Genomic DNA, 18910 nt, shown 5'->3' on the forward strand with positions numbered 1-18910 from the left:
ACAAGTTATGCAGAAAATTGGCACTTCTCAACTTCTTTAATGGTCTGAAATATATTAGTCAAAATGTTTCTTTTGTTGTGCTTATTATGCCTAAAGGCACATAAGAATTTAGATTGGAAGGGAGATAGAGCATGTAACCTAGAGCTCAGCTTGGTAGGAAGTTTTTAATTGTTTCTTCTTTTGACTAATTTTTAATCCTTGCCTTCCACTTTGAGAGGTCCATTTCTGTGAAAAGGTGGTTGGCTACCACAAGGGGCTATAGACAGAGTGGGGTTAATTTTCAAATACAGAAATCTGCCCTTAGAACACCAGATATTCAGCTCCTGTATGTATGTAGCAGCAAGGAACCAGCAGTGCTAGGGTGGATGCTTGGATGGTCACAGCAGATGCACCAGTCTCCTCTTAACCTGCACTTTTGGTAGATCAGAGGTTCGTTTCTCCCAACAGGCATATAATTTGTCCATAATTGCATCAAACCAATGTCATTCAATAGTATTTCTAGATCTGTTCTAGATGTGCAGGGTATAATTAGTGAAAATTGGTTTCTTCCTTCAGATAAGGATTTTTATCAGTCATGCCAGCATTGATCTGCATGAAATCACTGTATTGCATCACAGCTTCTAAAGCTCCAGAGGTATTGAGCAAGTTACCTGTGGAACTTTTGTGCATGGGTTTTATTATGTATTTCATTGGGGATTATGCAATTATTAAATCCTCGCATTTGGCCCTGTTTCTTTGAAGTAGTGCATTCTCCTGCCCTTTGCTCTGTCAGAGGTGTCCCAAACCATTGGAAATTACAGAAGGGAATTTCCCCTGTTTGGTTCTGCCCTTCCTGGTTAATCAGCTGTATTGCTATAATGCTTTATTTTCAGCAGTTTTAACAAGGGCTGTAATAGGTAATAAAACAATACCTCTTTGTGAGGGTGAATAAAAATGGAAATTTTGGTGAATTGCTGCCAATTAAAAACCATCAATATGTTTCTCATCTTATTGTAGGGGACAGGTTAAGATATTATAGACAGCATCTAACATCAGGGTAGGTATGAGATGTTTGTTTTTAAATCTTTCATATTTGATATTAGACGTATACCCATAAAGAAGTGACTATAAGCTGTAGAATATCAATCAAATAATGATTATAAAGTTTCTTCTCTGTGTCTGTCTTCAAAAGTTAATGGAGTGTTTTAAGCCTTGCATCTGTGTGACTGTTCTGGGATCTCAGAGCAGAACTGCATAGTCAAATAGATTGCCATTTTGGGGCTACAGTTTCAAAGCATTTCAAACTGCTTTCCAAATCATGTACAAATCTGAATTTCACATGTGCATACAGCTTCTCGTACGCAAGATTTTAAATGAAAACAGACGTAGCTTTATTGATCCAACTCCAGGTGTACCTGGAAACCAGGCAGTCTGCTTCTGTGCTGCTCCACAATGGGAAGAGTGATGGGGCAAGCCCATACCCCAGAAATAATGCCCATTTTTCTGCTGGTACAGGGGTGTTTATCAAGGTTGAACTATTAAATCCCTGCAGAACTTCAGACCTTCAGCAGGTACTTCTATGAGTAAAAGGCCTTTGGGATAAAAGAGAGGAAGTGTACTACCAGGAGACAGCAGCCTGGTGACCAGGGAAAGCGGGGACAGAGAGGCTGTAGCTTTGCAGCTGATGTCCAGGAGTGGTCTGATTCCCCAGCTCTCCTCTTTAACATCCCCAAACTGCTCAGAACTATCAGTTTCCCAACATTACCTTGGAAAAGGCTCAGTTTTCCCTGATGTGTTTCCTCTCCTTTCACAGCTCTAACTGAACAGCTCTATACAGCACTGGCACCTAGGCTATCTTTGCCTCATCTTCTGTAATACATACAGGAGGGGTTTGGCCTGTTGCTTCTGGCCCCTGGAACAACAGGAGGGGAGGTTTAGGAGAGGCTGATCTGTGTTTTGGTGCTTTGTCTTACTGTGAGTGCCGCAACAGGGAGGGCGAGCAGGGTTTGTGAGGGGATCTGAGGAGGGAAAACAGGAGGGAGGGAAGTTGAGAAATTTACAGCAAAGGAAAGCCAGAAAGAGACAAATAAGTTAGGAAACTAAAAGAAGAAAAGGAGAGTTAGACATGATAAAACCAGAAAAAATAATGTGGGCTTGACCATGGCTTGGGAAGGAACCCAAGTGTAAGATCATGCTCAGGGAAGGGCCACGTCCAGTTGAGGTTTGAGTATCTCCAACGGTATTCAAACTATGCTTTCACATCTCCTCCTGGGCAACCTGACCCAGTGCTTCACCCCCCGTTGCTATGAAGAGGGATTTTCACTATGTCTGATGAGAATTTCCCTTTTCACAACTTGTGGCTTCTCCTCCTTCTGAGAAGACTCTGGGCACAGCCCTCCCCACACAGCCTCACAGGCCCCAGCTCAGGGAAATAATGGCCTCCCTCAACCCCTCGTTGACCCCCACTCCATGTGCAACTTCCTAATTGCATCAGGATTAGGACACTAAACACAATGTATTGGCCCAGCAATGACCGCCCACGACTGGCCCACGAACAGACTCTGAGGTGCTGGTTGCCGGCCTGGAGGCCGGCAGCCCACCCTGTGTTGCAGTTCCCCCGCCAGTCCATACGGCCCCATTTGGTCATGCAGGTGCTAAGGGAAACCAGGCCGAAAGTCTCACTGGGTCAGGGTGGTCAGAGGGGTCACCATCCCCTCATCTACAGGGAATAATCAGTACCCCTGAACACATAAGCACCTCCCTGTTTTTATAATTTTTGCCTTCTGTTTGCATTATGGACCTGTAAATGTAAAGGCTGATAAGATATGGTTATGAGTCATATCAGGACCTAGCAGGCAATTTTCTTCAGCTGTTTGCTTTAAGCCTACTTTGATTTTTTTTTTTAAACCACTTCATGCAAATAAGGTGAAGGTGCTTTGTACACACAAAGTACAAATAAAAGGACAGTGATCCTGAAGTTAAGGCCCTCCTGATGGCTTTTTTAATTTTAACCTAATTTCCTAAATCAAACAAACTGTGAGATAAAATGAGTACCATGAGCAAGACTCCCACTGCAACATGAGGCACAGCACCAACCACGGCCACTGGTGGGAACCAGAGGAGAAGTATGGGGTGAGCACTAACTGGGTGATGTCATTGCTCTGGTATCCAAACTACTTGTGCTTAATTAGGAGCAGGTAGGGGTGTCAAAGCTCAGGTGGGAAGATTCTGTCCAAAAAGCACTGAATGGGGAAGAAGTAGAGCTGTAAAGTCAGAAGGGAGGCTTGAGAATCAAGGCCACCTCTATCTAGATAACAGTATCAGTAATTACATGTTAAGCTGTAATTGCCTAGGAAATGGCATAAGAAACACAAATTTGGGTATGGGTGTAATAAATTTTGGGATCAATGAGGAAAAGGAATTAGGGGTGAGTTGTTTACTTGGGGGGAGTTTGGGCAGATAAAAGGAGATGCAGGAGTGGTGAAAAGGTGGGTTCAAGAAAAGGAAAAAATGGGGAATAAGGTATAAAATGAAGAAGCAGAGCAAGAAATGGGAGGATCTTGTGACAGGAGGAGTATGGCTGCCTCCAGGCAGTGGTGAGGCCAGCCTCTGGGCCCAAGCTCCACGGGATGCTGGGGGCAACCCCTGTGGACAACTCACCAGACCCTTCACCAGGTCTATGTCTGAAAGATAGTGCAGGAGGGGGGAGTAAGAAGGGATAAACTCGTAAGGAAGGATAGTCTTGTATCTTAATATTCAGTGCAGGAGGCAAGGCAGCAGAATTGCAATTGAATAGCACTTACTAGTGATTTTTCAGTTTTCTTTATAATAATTTAACCAATATATTAATGTAACCACTGTATCAATACTAATAGTAAGCAACATAATTGTAACTCAATATTACTTGAAGTGATATAATTGTGAGGTAATATTGCTAATAATAGTGGTGCTTTTATTAGCCAGTTAAGGTATTAGCTTTTTTTAAAAGATGTGCTGCCTCATCAATAAACCTTATAATCACCCTAATCATTTATGTCTCAAGTCTCCAAACTAATGGGGAGTGGTGAACTTAAGAAGTAACAAGTACATTAGCAAGACAGGGGACAAACTGATCTCTTTTTTTGGAAGGCTCTGTTAGCAATTTTTAAAATTATTCTTTGCCTACTGCTTTTGATGCTCTTGATACTAATCCATGGATAAGAAGATACGGTTACTATCTTGACAATCTTAGAAAGTTCTCTTTCTAAAGTAGCTGGAGACTTTCCTAGTATCAACACTAGAGTGAAATGGGAGGGTGGAAGTGGAGGAATGCAGGTTGATAACCCAATGCATAATTTTTGTATCTTCTTAAAGGCAGTTGCTTGATAGAGACTGGATGGTGTGAACTGCTTAAAAAATAATAAGCAAATTAAAAATCCCAGGTTGTTACTGGACAGCCAGTTTAAAAAAAAAAAAAAAGTGGTACTGATGGGGAAGATAGAGAATTGCTTATTGCCAACCTGATGCTTCTTGATACCTGATATGAGTGATTCATGTTTAACTACTATCTACAGAAAGGAAAAAGCTATCAAGCGAAACTTCCATCATTTCAGGTGTTACCATTCTAGATAGGTATTCTGTAGCATTGCCTAATGCTGACAGATAGTCCTTAAAACAATTCAGAAATAGCTGCATACTGAGAGCATTGATCTTTATGTATTTTAAAGGCATTTCACCATGATCCATAAAGCAGTTACAAAAAGCAGCATACATCAGGCCATGGGATCTTTATAGCCTTGTCCCCTGTCCCTTGGCCAATGGCAGTGGCTCTGAGAAGAAGCATCTCTAACATATCTGACATCATGCACCCTGCAAGGCTGCTCGTGTGTATCCTAGCCATACGAGCTTCCCTAAATTCTGGCTATTATATAGAGAAACTAATTTCTCTGAATATCAGTTTGTTTTAGACTTCAAATTTTTTATATTTCTAGGAAGAATTAATAGGAATGCACCCCTTGTGAATGGTACTGGCAGTCTGTGAAGAATAGAAGGTATGTAATTATGAACTGACTATGACCGTGTCCCTGAGCTCTACCTTAAAGAGAAGCTACTTAAAGCTCAGATTACTCTATAACCACCTGGAGCTGTGTATACCAGCTGACCAGGACTTGGCCTGCAGCCATCCCATTCATTTCACACAGGTCACTAAGCAGCCTTGGAAAGTAACAGCCTTCAGTAGCAGCTCCGTGTACTTGCAGCAATGGCAGAGCCTCTCTCCAGGGGTTTCTCCCAAGCCATGGGAGGCATTTTTAAGGCATTTTAGCTGAATGTTCAGAAGGCACAGTACTTAGGTACAGTTTGGCATGGGAAAGTAACAAGATACAGCTATTGTTTATGAAGCAGCATTAATGCATTCTGGACAGTACAGATACAGTAGAAAATAGAATCCTATTTCAACTTGCTTTTAAGTTAACTCTGTTTCAGATGAAATAGTTCAGATGTGTGATAAACTGGCAGAAAGTGATGGCAGTGAATATATGGTAAAAGAAACCCATTTCCATGAATACTCAATGTTGCCCACATGGCCCCACCAATGCTACATCTAGAGCTCAGAAAGCAGTAATCTGGAAAGCCTGATGTTACTGTGTTGGCCAGCCAGTAAATAATGTAGTGCTTTGGTATCATGGCAGGTAGTTACCCAGCTCCTGTGAGCATGCCATACTGAAATGAATGTCTGGGTTAGGCCCACCTCCCTCTCCCCCAGGCTGGGCTTATTAAACTAGAGCACAGCAGATATGCAGTTTCTGTAGGTAACTGAGAGTTACCTACATTTGACTTTCCTCATTTCACAACCCACACTTCTACCCCTAAAAATACACGTGCTTCACCCACAGAACCATTACCTCACAGAATTTTATTTCCTTTTCTTTTTGGCTGAATCTTCTAACCTACTTTAAAAAAAAAGAAAAAAAAATCCCCAGTATGCTGTTATCTCCGGTTATAGCACCAGGAAGGTGTGCTGGGGCCAAATCGGGGACGATGGAATTTGCTGTGGGGAAACCCGCTGATGACAGTGGAACCCGCCCGCGTGTGAATTCCCATGGCTCCTGCCACCCCTTTATAAGCAGGTGGAGGTACGGGAAGGCTGGCAGGACAAGCAAGCAGAAGCTGAGCACAGCTGCTGTGTGGAGTGGAAATGGCTGGCTTTAGCAGCAAGATCTTGGTCCTGGTTTCCCTGTTGGGGCTCCTGGCGCTGCTCCTGTGCGGCACCTCTGAAGGTGAGTGAGCTTGGGCATTCAGTCCCAGGAAGCAGTTCTCAGTGCTGCTCTGCAGCGTGCCAGCCATGCCGGGGTGTGCATGCTCACAGCTGGCAGCAGGATGAGGGTGAGATGGAAGGGAATTTTTTCAGCGAAGTATGCTGCCTAATCCTTTTCTGTCGATGGGGAGCTGGATAGTCAGGGGGCTGAACAGCAAGTACCCTAGGCAGCATGGCAGCATGGTCTAAACAGGTTTTATTTACTTTGTCATCTTCCTTCATTCCAGCACAAAGCAACCAGGATTGCTGCCTGTCTTACACCAAAGTGCGTCTGCCTCGGTGGGCCCTGAAGGGTTATACTGAACAACTCTCCAGTGAAGTCTGTGATATCCATGCAATCATGTAAGCTACTTTTCAAAAGATCCTGTTTTTTTCTGACATGTATTAACTTTAGGATGTCTGGGCAGAAACAATGATTTGAACATTATAAGCATGATTTTTCTTGCTTTTTCAAAATGTTAAATTCACTGAAAAAATTATAAATAATACCTGTAAACAAAATACACAACCTCTAGCTGATAGGGACTACTAACTCATAGGACAGCCATACAATGTAAATAATAAATCTGTCTAGGAATCAACTGTGCAAACAAAGACATGCTTCTTCTCCAGCTGAGGGCCACTCTAGCCAACACAGGGTGTTCGCTTGCCAAAACCTGTTAACAGACACATAAGCAACAAGACCTTTCTTAATTTGCAGATTGGATTTTTTTTTTCCACAAGGTTTTAGCCCTCCTAAATGTTGATCTGTCACTGTAGCTTGACAGCAACTATTGTCCTTGGTCTCACAAATTATTTCTGGCGCCAGCAAAGTTCTTTGTCTCAATAGTTCCAATAAATTGAACACAACTTTATGGCGCAAAAAATAATTCTTGAGATTGAAGCAGCTGTTACATTTAAATTTCATTAGGTGTTTCTTTTTGTTCATGTAGTATCGGAGGTGTTGTGGAGCATCCCATATCTAACTGGCATTTACAAAAGCAGTTGCTATTGTTTATTATATAGAGTAACCATGATGCATGTTTTTGACCAAATGCATCTTCGCAGTATTTACTAGCAGGGATTTCTAATGATTTACTGATCTCTTTATGATTATTTCTTTTCCAGTTTCCACACCTACAGTGGGCTGAATGCCTGTGTAAATCCTAAGGAAGGCTGGGTGAAGAAGCATCTTCTTTTCCTGAGGTAGGAATCTAAAAATCTAAATACTACGAGGCTGATGAAAACAGAGCATGTAAGAAGGCCTGTTTCTTACATCTCCTGAATGCCACTTCTGATGGCAATGTTGAACACCTTTGTCTTTCCATCTTGTGTCAGACATGGCTACTCCTTTTCAGAGTCTTCTCAGGGACAGTCATGTCACATGTCCCTTTTTCTACCTGAGTTATTCTCTCAGGAGGTGTTAGAGAGAGAAATCTGTGATGGAACTGTGGCTGAGGTCATTATTTATGTGTGTTGTCTCATTCTTTTAACAGCCATAAGCTCAAGAAGATGTCAATGTAATATGGTTTCCAGCAGGGAACTACACGCAGACGTGGCTGAAGAACCACTAGGTTGAACCTCTCGGTTGAGATTGTTGTCTTGTACACTGTTGTGTGCTTACTCACCACTATCTCTGGCTTCTTTGGAACCGTTGAACTTCTTGAGTTGATTCATATTGCATCGCTGTTTTGCTTGAATTAAGCATTTAGTTAAAGTTTCTATTTTTACTAATATGTGTATGTTACTAATATGACGTGAGTACTATTTAGAGAAGACTACCTTAAGCTGTTGTACAGAGTATGAATTTTACTAAGTTTATTGCATGTTATTTTTGTTTTGTTCAGCCTGTGTAAAGTGGGTTATTTATTCTGTTTATTCTGTTACTTCTTTGGCAGTCTCTTGTGCCAAAATGTTTCCTTTTAACCATAGTTAGCATTATAATACTTCTTGAAGTATTGTTAAACAAAGCCTGCTTGTGGAAAAAATGAAAATTGGAGTTTTAAAAAAATAAATGTTAAAATCTGCATTCTGTGTGATATGTTTATTTTTTTTAATTGAAAAAGGTGACTTCCCCTTGAAATGAATTCCTTTGCTTATGAGCCTCCAGGTGAAACAATTATTCACACCTGTTAAAGCCACTTTCCACCTTGCTCACTTTGTTTGCTCTATGGGTAGCTATGACCTCCACAGGATATAATTCCTTCCTTTTGCCCAGCCAGCTGCTATATATGAAGATTTTGCTTAACAGGAAGACCTGTTCTTAGCTCAATTTCATCTTATAATCAGATTTGAGAGAATTTCTCTTACCAGTTTCTCTATTTATCCAGGAGAAACCTTACACATATTGTTACAGGGCAAGCTTCCAGCTCATCCACTGAGAACGATTATGATAACACTGCTCTCAACTTAAAGGGCTATCTCTAGAGGAGATATTTGCAGTGCTTTCCTCCCCTTTATGCGTTTCCTATAGTATCCTATGACTTCTAGCATAATGAGGTTTTCCTGATGCAGGATCTCTTGTTGGAGGTCTGCAGACACTACTGCAGTACAAATGATGCCTGATAAAAATAACGGGACTTCATGGAGGATGTAGGACATGGCTGCAGGTTGAATGGGGAAGGCTGCTCGGCTTTTTAGATACTATTAAATGGCCCCCACAGGCTTCAGGGATGTCACCAAGTAGGCTGTGTAGGTGTAGTCCTCTCACTGTCAGCACCAGAGTCTTGCAGCTAAATCTATACCTTGGCTTTTGGTACCTTTTAGTCATTGAGATAGAAGCACTGATTTTAATTTAATTTAAACTTAAATGTAAAGCGTTTTTGGTGTCCTTGAGAGAGGAGCTGAGAAGTATTGGTTTTTTTAAATTGTGTTCATGAGTGTAAGGCTGTCATCTTCTGGTTTCAAAACTTGCTAGAACTTAAGCAATCTGCTTGTGGGTCTGCAAATCTGGGAACTGGCAATTCTCTGTGGTTGAAGCTCTGAAGGAGCAAGAATAATTGGCTTTAGTTTCCAGCAGGTGGATTCCATGTCCCTGATATTAAGGGTGTTATGTAAAGAGCTATCAGCCTCCCAGTGAGGAGTAATTACCCAGCATGTTCCCTGGGATTTCCCTAACTTCTGGGCAAAACTGCAGAGCTCTGCCTCATACCTGCTAGCACTAGTGTGGGCTCCTGTTTTGACTCAAAGAGTTCACAGGCTAAATCAGGCACCAACAAAATGGTATGGACACAATGACTGGTTCATGTTAAAAGCGTCGGAAGGTGAGGTTCCCCAAGCCTACCTTGGGAATAGGTAGGCACTGGTGGAGATGTTAGGAACCAGACCTGTATATGAACTTGGCACACAAAAGCCTAGAGTCCAAGCCAGCGAATTCAAAGCAGGGGAGGAAAATAAGAAAGTGAAGACTGATGTGTGAAATTCTGTGGGTGGCTTTTTGTACTCCCAGGTTGGGCATGTTAAAAGTTTTGTATTGCTTCTGTAACTCATCCTTCCTCTTGTCAGCCATGGCTCCATTGCCGCAAAACCGCAGATGCTTCATCCCCAGAGCTATGACTCGTGGGATTTTATTTAGTTCCTCTTATTCTGGTTGAATATTTTTTAACAACCAACCTGACTGGAGGAAAAAAAAAAATAATTGAAATTTGGTTTCTATGCTCAATAACATAGATTGACAAGGTTGTTTCCTGGTAGGAAATTCCGTGTAAAAATAGCATGTACCTCCATGCATTCCTGAGGACCCAAATAGGTATTATAAGCGAGTGCTGTATCTCCAAAATCGTCAGATCAGAGCACATTTTTCTAAGTAACCTTAAGTGGCCAGTTAAAAGTTCTGACAGCTCTGAAAATCATGACCATTTATAGGAAAACCTGAATCCTGATTGCTTTGGTAGGGTTGTTCTGCATTTGTCTAGGTAAGTTTCTTTTTCCTCTGTATCTTTGGCCCTCAGCTCCTAATTCAGCATGTGCAATTTTGTTGAATAATTTAGAGATACAGTATTAGATGGTCATTTGGGGACTTTTTCCCTTCCATTTATTTATTTTTTTTAAAAAACAAATTATTTTTTCTTGCAAAATGCCAACAAGGTTTTTTATTACAGCTTGGATAGAATTTGGACAATGGGTGCGAGAGCTTTCCCTTCAAAGTCTCAGGACAACTTCATACTTCATTTCCGAAGTCCCTGCTCTTGCTGTATTGAGACCAGTCCTCAGTGATTCCTGTGCTTGTTGGAGTATTATTATTGAATCCTATTTGTGCATATTCTTTCTGTGGGGTTTTTGTTTGTTTTGTTCGGTTTTTTTACATTTTTATTTTTGCTTCTTTTTTTAATTCCTTTTTTTTTTTCCTAAAACAATCTCACACCGTTCCCAGTCAGGACATTGCAGCATTTCATTAGCTTGGGATCTTTGACAGAAAACTTTCTCTTCATATATGGAATCATAATTAGATTTACTTATTTCTTAATATTTTTTTCTCCCGCTGCAGTACAAAGTAACAAAATAACAGCATTGCAAGGACAGTGATTTTTGTAAGGAATAGCAAACCTTCTGCTGATTTAATTTTGTTGTTAAAATATAAAACCTGCCCCATTTCATCTGCTGGGCAAGTACTAACAAGTTATTTGTTGCATTACCATTCAGTTGATGGTAGGTCCTAACTATCAGAAGGACTGAAGACTGTATTTTGTACCTCATCTCTCATTTTTTCCACCTTCCATACAAAGGGGGATTGTAAAGCATGTGCAAATCCAAGAGACAAATGGGTGAAGGCCCTTCTTAGCCTGTGGTATGCATGTTTTCAACTGTATCTGAAAACCAAGCATTACTGGCTGTGCTCAGTAACAATGACACTTCTAGCTCATTCATAGGGGTGTTGATAATTGGTCAGTTATTTTCAATTACCAATACCAATGAGCCCACATGTAACTGAACTTCACTCCTGCTGAACTGGAATGCATTGTTCAGCTGTAATTTTGTTGAGAAGTGAATCAGGGAATTCAAGAAGGGCCTTAAGCTTATGACAACGTCACTTGATTTTAATGGCATACACGCAGCTGGATAAACATCAAAACAATACAGATCATCAGTTGTACCAAGCCTTCTGCATGCTGAGTTCAGCTGTATTACACCCTGGCAGACTTAGTCCAAATACCAGGCTACAGGCAACATCCTTTGCCAAAAAATGAATTGTAAAAGAAGTTTTTAGTCTTCAGATGAAAACCAGTACATTATGTATGCTAAGTTTACTAAGTGATTACAGTTGTATGACTGTACATAAATAGAAAACTATGATCTATGTTCCTATGATCTTGTGGTTGCTCTGTTGTAGGAGGTGTCAGCCTTAACTGTCCAGTGTTGTCGTCCTAACTCTGTTAAAGGTTTTTAAAATGCCGTGTTTGTTCCTTCTGCATTATCAATTGCAGCTAGCTTCTAGTCAAAGCTCACCAAGAGTTGCTGGCATTAGAACACTTAAATACGATATACAATAGATATGGTGTTGTCGTGGTTTAACCCCAGCCAGCAACTAAGCACTATGCAGCCGCTCACTCACTTTCCCCCCTACCCAGTGGGATGGGGAGAGAATCAGAAGGAAAAAGGTAAAACTTGTGGATTGAGATCAGAACAGTTTAATAGAACAGAAAGGAAGAAAAGAATAATGATGATAACAACAATAATAAAATGACAATACTAATAAAAGGATTGGAATATACAAAACAAGTGATGCACAATACAACTGCTTGCCACTCACTAACCAATGCCCAGTTAGCTCCTGAGCAGCAATCCCCCCGGGCCAACTCCCCCCAGTTTATATACTGGGCATGACGTCCCATGGTATGGAATACCCCTTTGGCCAGTTTGGGTCAGCTGCCCTGGCTGTGTCCTGTGCCATCTTCTTGTGCCCCTCCAGCCTTCTTCCTGGCTGGGCATGAGAAGCTGAAAAATCCTTGACTTGGTATAAACACTACTTAGCAACAACTGAAAACATCAGTGTGTTGTCAACATTCTTCTCATACTGAACCCAAAACATAGCACTATACCAGCTGCTAGGAAGACAACTAACCTTATCCCAGCCAAAACCAGGACAGGTGCTGTGGCTGCTATTATATGTTAAGCATAGTGTATTGCTCATGTAGCTACTCCTGTAAATAAAACCAGGCACTTGTTTAATAGTCTTCCAGCTTCCTTGAATTTATACCATTATTCAAAGATTATGCAACCCAAAATATATATTTAATGTAAAAGAATCAGATGAAATTTAGAATACTGTATGCTTAAAAAGCAAGTATGTCACAGGAGAAGTAGACACTAAAATAGTGTTATTGTTATTATTAAATTTACAACAGCATTTCTATAGTTTTGCTTACATGACTTCAGTTATACCCCCAAAATAAGGTAACAATTTTATTTGTAAGCATCTGCATCTATATTTCCAAGTTCCTGATATTTTGCTACTCCCTAACTTTAAATTGAAAACCCCATTAATATTTTTTTTTTTACACTTTCTTTGTAAGGACACAATCGATAGTCTGGGTTGAGACGCCCTGAAAAACCTGATATGCTCTATATAGTGTCCATATACTGAATTGTGCTGGATACACTTACAACGCATGTCCTACACTAGAGGGATTTTATCTACCATCATGGCCACACAGCTGCACATACAAAAGTGAGGAAAAGAGGAATTGCACATAGCAGATATTCCTAGACTAACAGTGCCAGCAAAGGGATATGAAAATCCAAGAAGAAAGAGCTACTTGACTCTCAGAAGAGGTGATTGACGTAAGTGGGAGTTGACTTTGTGTGGGTATCTATTCTGTGGATAAAAAGTCGGTATCTCAGGCTCTGTTAAATTTGGTTCCTTCCCAATTGTTAATATCCTTATTATTGGAGAGGTGTCCATGGAACATGTGAGATGCAATCACTAAGGTTCATTACATATATCATTAATTCCTACATGTATTAATTTACAAACCTAACCTCTTGGTTAAATCTGTTCGTATGACCTTTGGATCCAATGCATTCCAGTGTACTAGGTTTTCACAATACTCCATCTCCTGGAGTATCTTGACTTACCTAAAAATCTAAGCTTCACAGTGATTCTTTTTTCTAGTCCTCAAAATTACGGAGAAAGCCTTGGAAAACAAAAGATGAAGAAGAACATCTCAACAACTTTTCACACCTAAGCTAGTTGTATGATGTTTTGATATCCAACTCATGTTTTTGAGTAGCAGCTGTAGTAGTTACTTTTAAAGGGAAGGTTATTGCCATGTTTCTTACAGTGAACGCTACTTTCAGTTATCAGAAATTATGATCTTGAGCCACATTTTCAGTGAAAAAATTGCTGTTCTAGCTGAGGCTAAAGATGCGTATCTTCTTTCTATCTATTTGGTTTATAGGTTTTTTTTCTCCTGTACTTCTTTGCTGCTGGAGATGGATGTAATGGCCCACAAGCTTCAGAGAAGACCTAGCTTGCTCAAGGGCTAACATTAACTGTTTCCTGTGCCACAGTGAATGAGAAGACACACATGGTTAGTTGTAATAAGATATCAGATACGCTTTTCTGTTAGTTGGGGGTTTCTCAGCCTGTGAAGAATACCTCACTTGGTAAGACAGGCTCATGGTAAGATAGAGGGAGAGAGAGACAAACCAGCTTCTGGAAATGGGAACAGTGTGGCCCAGCACTTGGGCTCCCTAGTGAGAAAGCCTGAATGATAGGATCCATTTAATAGACAGCTACAGGATAAAACAACTTAGGAAACAAGACACATTGAGACAGTTCAGTTGGGTACCGTGATTAGTGAAGGAATGTACCAAAGTGTACAAAACAGAGCACAAAGTATTTCTTATTTCTGGGTCAAACTTTAGGGTACATTTGTGATGCAAATTGTAACTGTCTTCTCTTCTGACCATGTGCCTATAAGCCAAGGCAAAACATTTAAGTGTAGGCAAAAAATTTATGTGTAGGATGGTCTAGTACAACAAAACTGTACTAGACTCCTCCTACATCTTCTGGATGATAAAATTTAATTAAAACATATTGTTCTTGAAGGAACATGGCTTGCAAGGGGTTAAACTCTGTACCAAGAATTCATATAACAAATATTGAGGTGACAGTAGATAGCATCATTAGGTACCAAGGGCAGAGAAACATTACAAATCTGTAAGAAGCTACAGACTCATACCGCGGGGGCGGGGGGGGGGGGCAGATAGCAAGGTGCTATGCACTGACTGGTCAAGCCATCTAATTAGAGTTGTGTCAGTGGAGATGGGTTCAAGTGGTCCAATCTGCAGTGAAATTGTCAATTACAGTGTCAAGATTAAACTAGTAATTTAATATCCTTGCAGCATCATTGGTCAGGCACAAAGCTAGTGAGAACACTATAAACTTAGAAAGTAGGCAAATGGGAATTCAAGAATGATAGATGTAATGTGGCAGATAAATCAGAGCTGTAGAGTGGTCAGCATGCTGACTTCAACTGTTCACTCAAATGTGGCAGTATCTCACGTATGAATAAGCTTTGTTATATGGCTGTACTTAAGGAAAACAAATCAAAACATTACTTTAAAAGTTTGTCATGCATATCTGAAAAATAATATTTTAGCTATATGCCTTACTACAGTGATTTCTTTGTTCACATATATTTTACTAGAGCTGGTTGAAAAATATGGTTATGTGTTCCAGTGGGCATCTGAATGTTTCATATTGTTACAACTAGGAACAAATGGTCAAAATGTCTTTCAGAGACAATGCAAACCTCAAAGATATCTGAGATACTGCAAATCTCAGAGAGTTGCTCACTCTATAGCATCCTCCAAATTGGTACGAGTAGGCAAAACTGTTTTATGAATTTGAAAGTGGGTAGTGCTGTATTATTGCTAATTACAATGAATGGATGACATATATATTGTTTTGCACATCCATATGAAGTACATCAAAATGACAGTAAGGAAACTTAGAAAACAAGAAACACAGAGATAATGCAATAGGACTACAACACTTAGTGAAGGCATATAGATATGTAGAAAACATGATGGTTTATGTGAAATGTTTAATGAATTTTGGCAATATAAAAATGAAATATAAAAGCCCAAATGAGTTATTTTGACTTTTTAATTAAAAACAATGGTGAGATGAACATACTTTCACTGTAATGAAGCTGTGTTTTCTAAAACAAAGTGGCTTTCACTACTTATCTTTTCCAATTCTATTGTAGACCTACTAGAAATCCTGTTATTCATCAGAAGATTTTTGCTTCTTCCTGACTTAGTGGTTTGACTCAATTTTGTGTTAGGTATACGTAGGAGAAGTGCTCCTTTATTTTCCTCACTAGGTGCATCCGGATAACTCACTGGCTTTCATCTTGCAGCTCAGACAATCTGACCGCAGAATACTTGCATAATTACCTGATACAGTCAGCTTTGCTGTCTTGACTGGATGATACAGAGCTCTCTTTAACAAAAAGGTCTTCAGCCCTCCCCCCCGCCCCAGTCTGGATCATGGAAGGAAAGATTAAAGGCATTTCTGAGTTCTTCTCAGACAGGGTAAGATAGATATATTTTATTGGTTTTTTTTTGTTGTCAGGTCTACCCATCAGCTTGGCAAGGTTAAGAGGAAAGGGTCTCCCTTTAAAAAGTGGACAGCAAGGAAAAGCTTTTTTCAGCTAAGTGAAAATTTGACTGAAACAAGTAAGAATATATGGAATTTGCCTGACCGCATGGGATATGTAAGCAGTTTGTCAGAAATGGAAGATGAAAGAAAAGAGCAAAGAAGAGAACTACTGTTCCTTTCTGGTGCTTGTTATTATCTCACTGTAGGTAAACAACACATACATCTATTCATGTGAACAGAAACTTGTAGGTGACACACTTTCTAGGCAAATAGCAACTAGTAATTTTTTTATTTTTTTTTAATTCGAGATAATTTAAATTGATAAAAACAGCCATGCAAAGATTGGGAAAGAGAGCACTTTGTCTGTTGTATAACACAGTCAGCTCTTTCTCCCAGAATAGCTCTTACCTAGCAAATAGCAAACTCCCAAAAGATCATGTTCCTTATACAAGTAATATAGTTTTAACATTTTTCATGGCTGTGGTGTCATGATTAGCATTGGAAATAACAGAGCAGAAGTGAGAAGGAGCTCTAAATGCACAGAGAAGTATATGTGTATAGTGGTGTCTGTCTGGGCAAGAGGAAGCAGGTTATCTATGCCAGAATAAAACAGCCTTGCAAAAAATTACCTAAACCCATTTAATTCACCCAGCAGAAACAAGGAAATATCAGCGCACAGTCCTTCTGCATCTGACAGATCTGACAATTATAAGAAAGGACAGCATGCAAAAACTCCCCTTACTAAAAATGCACTGCACCCATTACTAACATAACAAATAGGAAGTGGCTTTCTACATCTTTCCCTTAACTCAGACTACTCTTGGGCTGGCCTTTCTGATTTAGTTCAGCATACCACAGACTGACCTACTTCAGAACAAGTGGGTCATGATACAACTTTAGATCAGGAAGCCTAAAACTCGCTCTTCTCTGCAAGCGAGAGTGTGTTTGAGTCAGAAACACTTTCTTCTTGTTATCCTTCTCAGGACAGTACTTTGGCTCAAGAAAAGAGAGATTTTCAGAACCTCTGTTGGCAGGAAGAACCCAGGGTTCATAAAAGGAAGCTCGTCACTGTAACTGTATTAACTTTGCTTCATACTGTCCAACATAGTTGTCTCCAGCATTCTAGATAAGTGTACATTGCAGCCTTTCAAAGGCTTTTGAATATTGACTGATAGTGAGGTTTATAGTATCTTAACTTTCTGCCACTCCTGCGAACTGCTGACATAAGCAAAAGTGCACAGGGAGCAAGTGATGCACCTTTCCAGGCTGATAACGTCAATACTTTTGATCTCTGTACATAAAAGCTGATTATCTCATCCAGAGAGAAAAATCGCTACAGATCCTGGATGAACATCTCAGCATTTAATTTTTCTTTCCAGTGTAGATATTTTTGAACTCTCTATGGTGTGTATGCAGATTCTTTGAAGCTGGCCTTTCATGGCTTAGAGGCTGTGTGCACTCTTTGGATGCTAAAAAATATCAAGGCAACAATTTTGCCCCAGCAGTCTAAAACTTTTCCTTCTAAAAGTATATGCTAGTTGCCCATTTCCCTGAACTTGAAAGAGTTCCATTTCTGCTTTTAATGGTCAAGGTTTAGTGGTATGGACTTCAGCTCAGTTTGCTGTACCATCAGAAGCCCTACTTGACTAGTCCTCAAGTAATTAGCTGTGTTTAAGTCCTTCCCTTCATTCCCGCACTACAGTTTTTACCTTTGCTGTCTAAAGTCTCCTTAGGTAATCCTACCTGTGCTACAACTGTGGTTCTGTTTTGTCAGAAAAACATACTGCTAGTTACTATATATTTATTTTGCAGACAGGCCCGTCCTGGGTGGCACTCTGGGAAAAACTTCAACTCAGCATAGTGTTAGCTCTTTGTTCCCCGCTCAGGCGGTCAGCAATTTTTTCTAGTTACTATATAGGAATAGAGCAAACAAGGCCATTATGCCAGCGCCTCTTTGGCACAGTCTGGATAGCAGGCACAGAGCTAAGAGGGATTGACTTCTGTCGTGACTCCAATGCTCCTGAATCTTCTTCTTACAGAAGCAAGGAAAGGAGGTGAGAGCTGAGGCCTGATTTGACTTCGCATCTTCCAGTGTTATTATTGCCTCTTAATCCCAGGTGATGACAAGCTGTGAGGCATGAATGTTCAGATGGAGATTTACAGCAAGAAAGTGAAGAGAGAACATGCTGAACCGCCAGGTACTGACGTCATGAAGCTCTGCAGCCTTTCCACTTCCTTCTCTCCTGTTTAGGCTGGGGCTGCGTTTTTCCTTTCCATGTCTCATGAAAAGCAAACAAAAAAGAGCTTGTTGGCATATGATATGCAAAACCTTGAAAAAATGATTGCTCAAGAATATCGCAATAATTGATTCAATGATGCAAATACAACCCTAAAGTACAGAATTGAAGAGATGCTTACTATGTAAGTTGTAGCTGAACTGCAGATACTCCTAATTTATGCTGTAGACAAGTATCAAGCCTTTCAACCTGACTAAAAAAATTAAACGTAGCACTTCTAGTTGGTGTTAATTAATCTGAAGGCACCAGGAAGGCTGCATGAATGTGTGTTTACAAAGAACAAAGAAGGTGTTAACATAGGAAGCAGTGTCTGTGCCCTGTTCATTGTTCACATCACTTAAGTTAAAAGAACAGAAAAATATTTATATTCTGAAATTATAATCTGGGTGAATACATATTATGCTAAACAAATACAAAAAGCTGTTAAGAAACTGGAGACCACCAAGACTAGGGGTTGTTCAAAGTTATTTTGAAATACGGTTAGTCCAAGTAAGTCAATTCTGTTGGAAAGCTGTTCAAATTATTTGTTTTTAATGAAAATATTTCTTATCTGCCTCAAGACTTTCCACATACAAATAAGACAAAAGATTTAAACAAACAAATGGGAATGAAAAACCCAGAGACCACTTTGTCCCCCAGTCATGTCCCAAAGTAAATCTGGAATTGGCCATTGTGTTTTACTTCCTGGCTTTCAAAAACCAAAGGACTGTCTTCAAAGTGAAGCTGTAGGGAGCCATACCGGTGCTTTTG

General features: G+C 40.1%; 1 protein-coding gene across 1 annotated transcript; it reads left to right on the plus strand.

Annotated features, from left to right (window-relative positions):
* Positions 1-6060: 6060 nt before the first annotated feature.
* On the plus strand, positions 6061-8282 carry CCL20 (C-C motif chemokine ligand 20). Its single transcript, XM_009928584.2, has 4 exons — positions 6061-6236; positions 6502-6616; positions 7382-7459; positions 7750-8282. Exons 1-4 carry the CDS (start codon positions 6155-6157, stop codon positions 7775-7777), a joined length of 303 nt encoding a protein of 100 aa, XP_009926886.1. The 5' UTR covers positions 6061-6154; the 3' UTR covers positions 7778-8282.
* The last annotated feature ends 10628 nt before the right edge of the window (positions 8283-18910 follow it).

Source organism: Haliaeetus albicilla, chromosome 9, assembly GCF_947461875.1.
Source record: "Haliaeetus albicilla chromosome 9, bHalAlb1.1, whole genome shotgun sequence".
In the NCBI taxonomy this organism is placed as follows: domain Eukaryota; kingdom Metazoa; phylum Chordata; class Aves; order Accipitriformes; family Accipitridae; genus Haliaeetus; species Haliaeetus albicilla.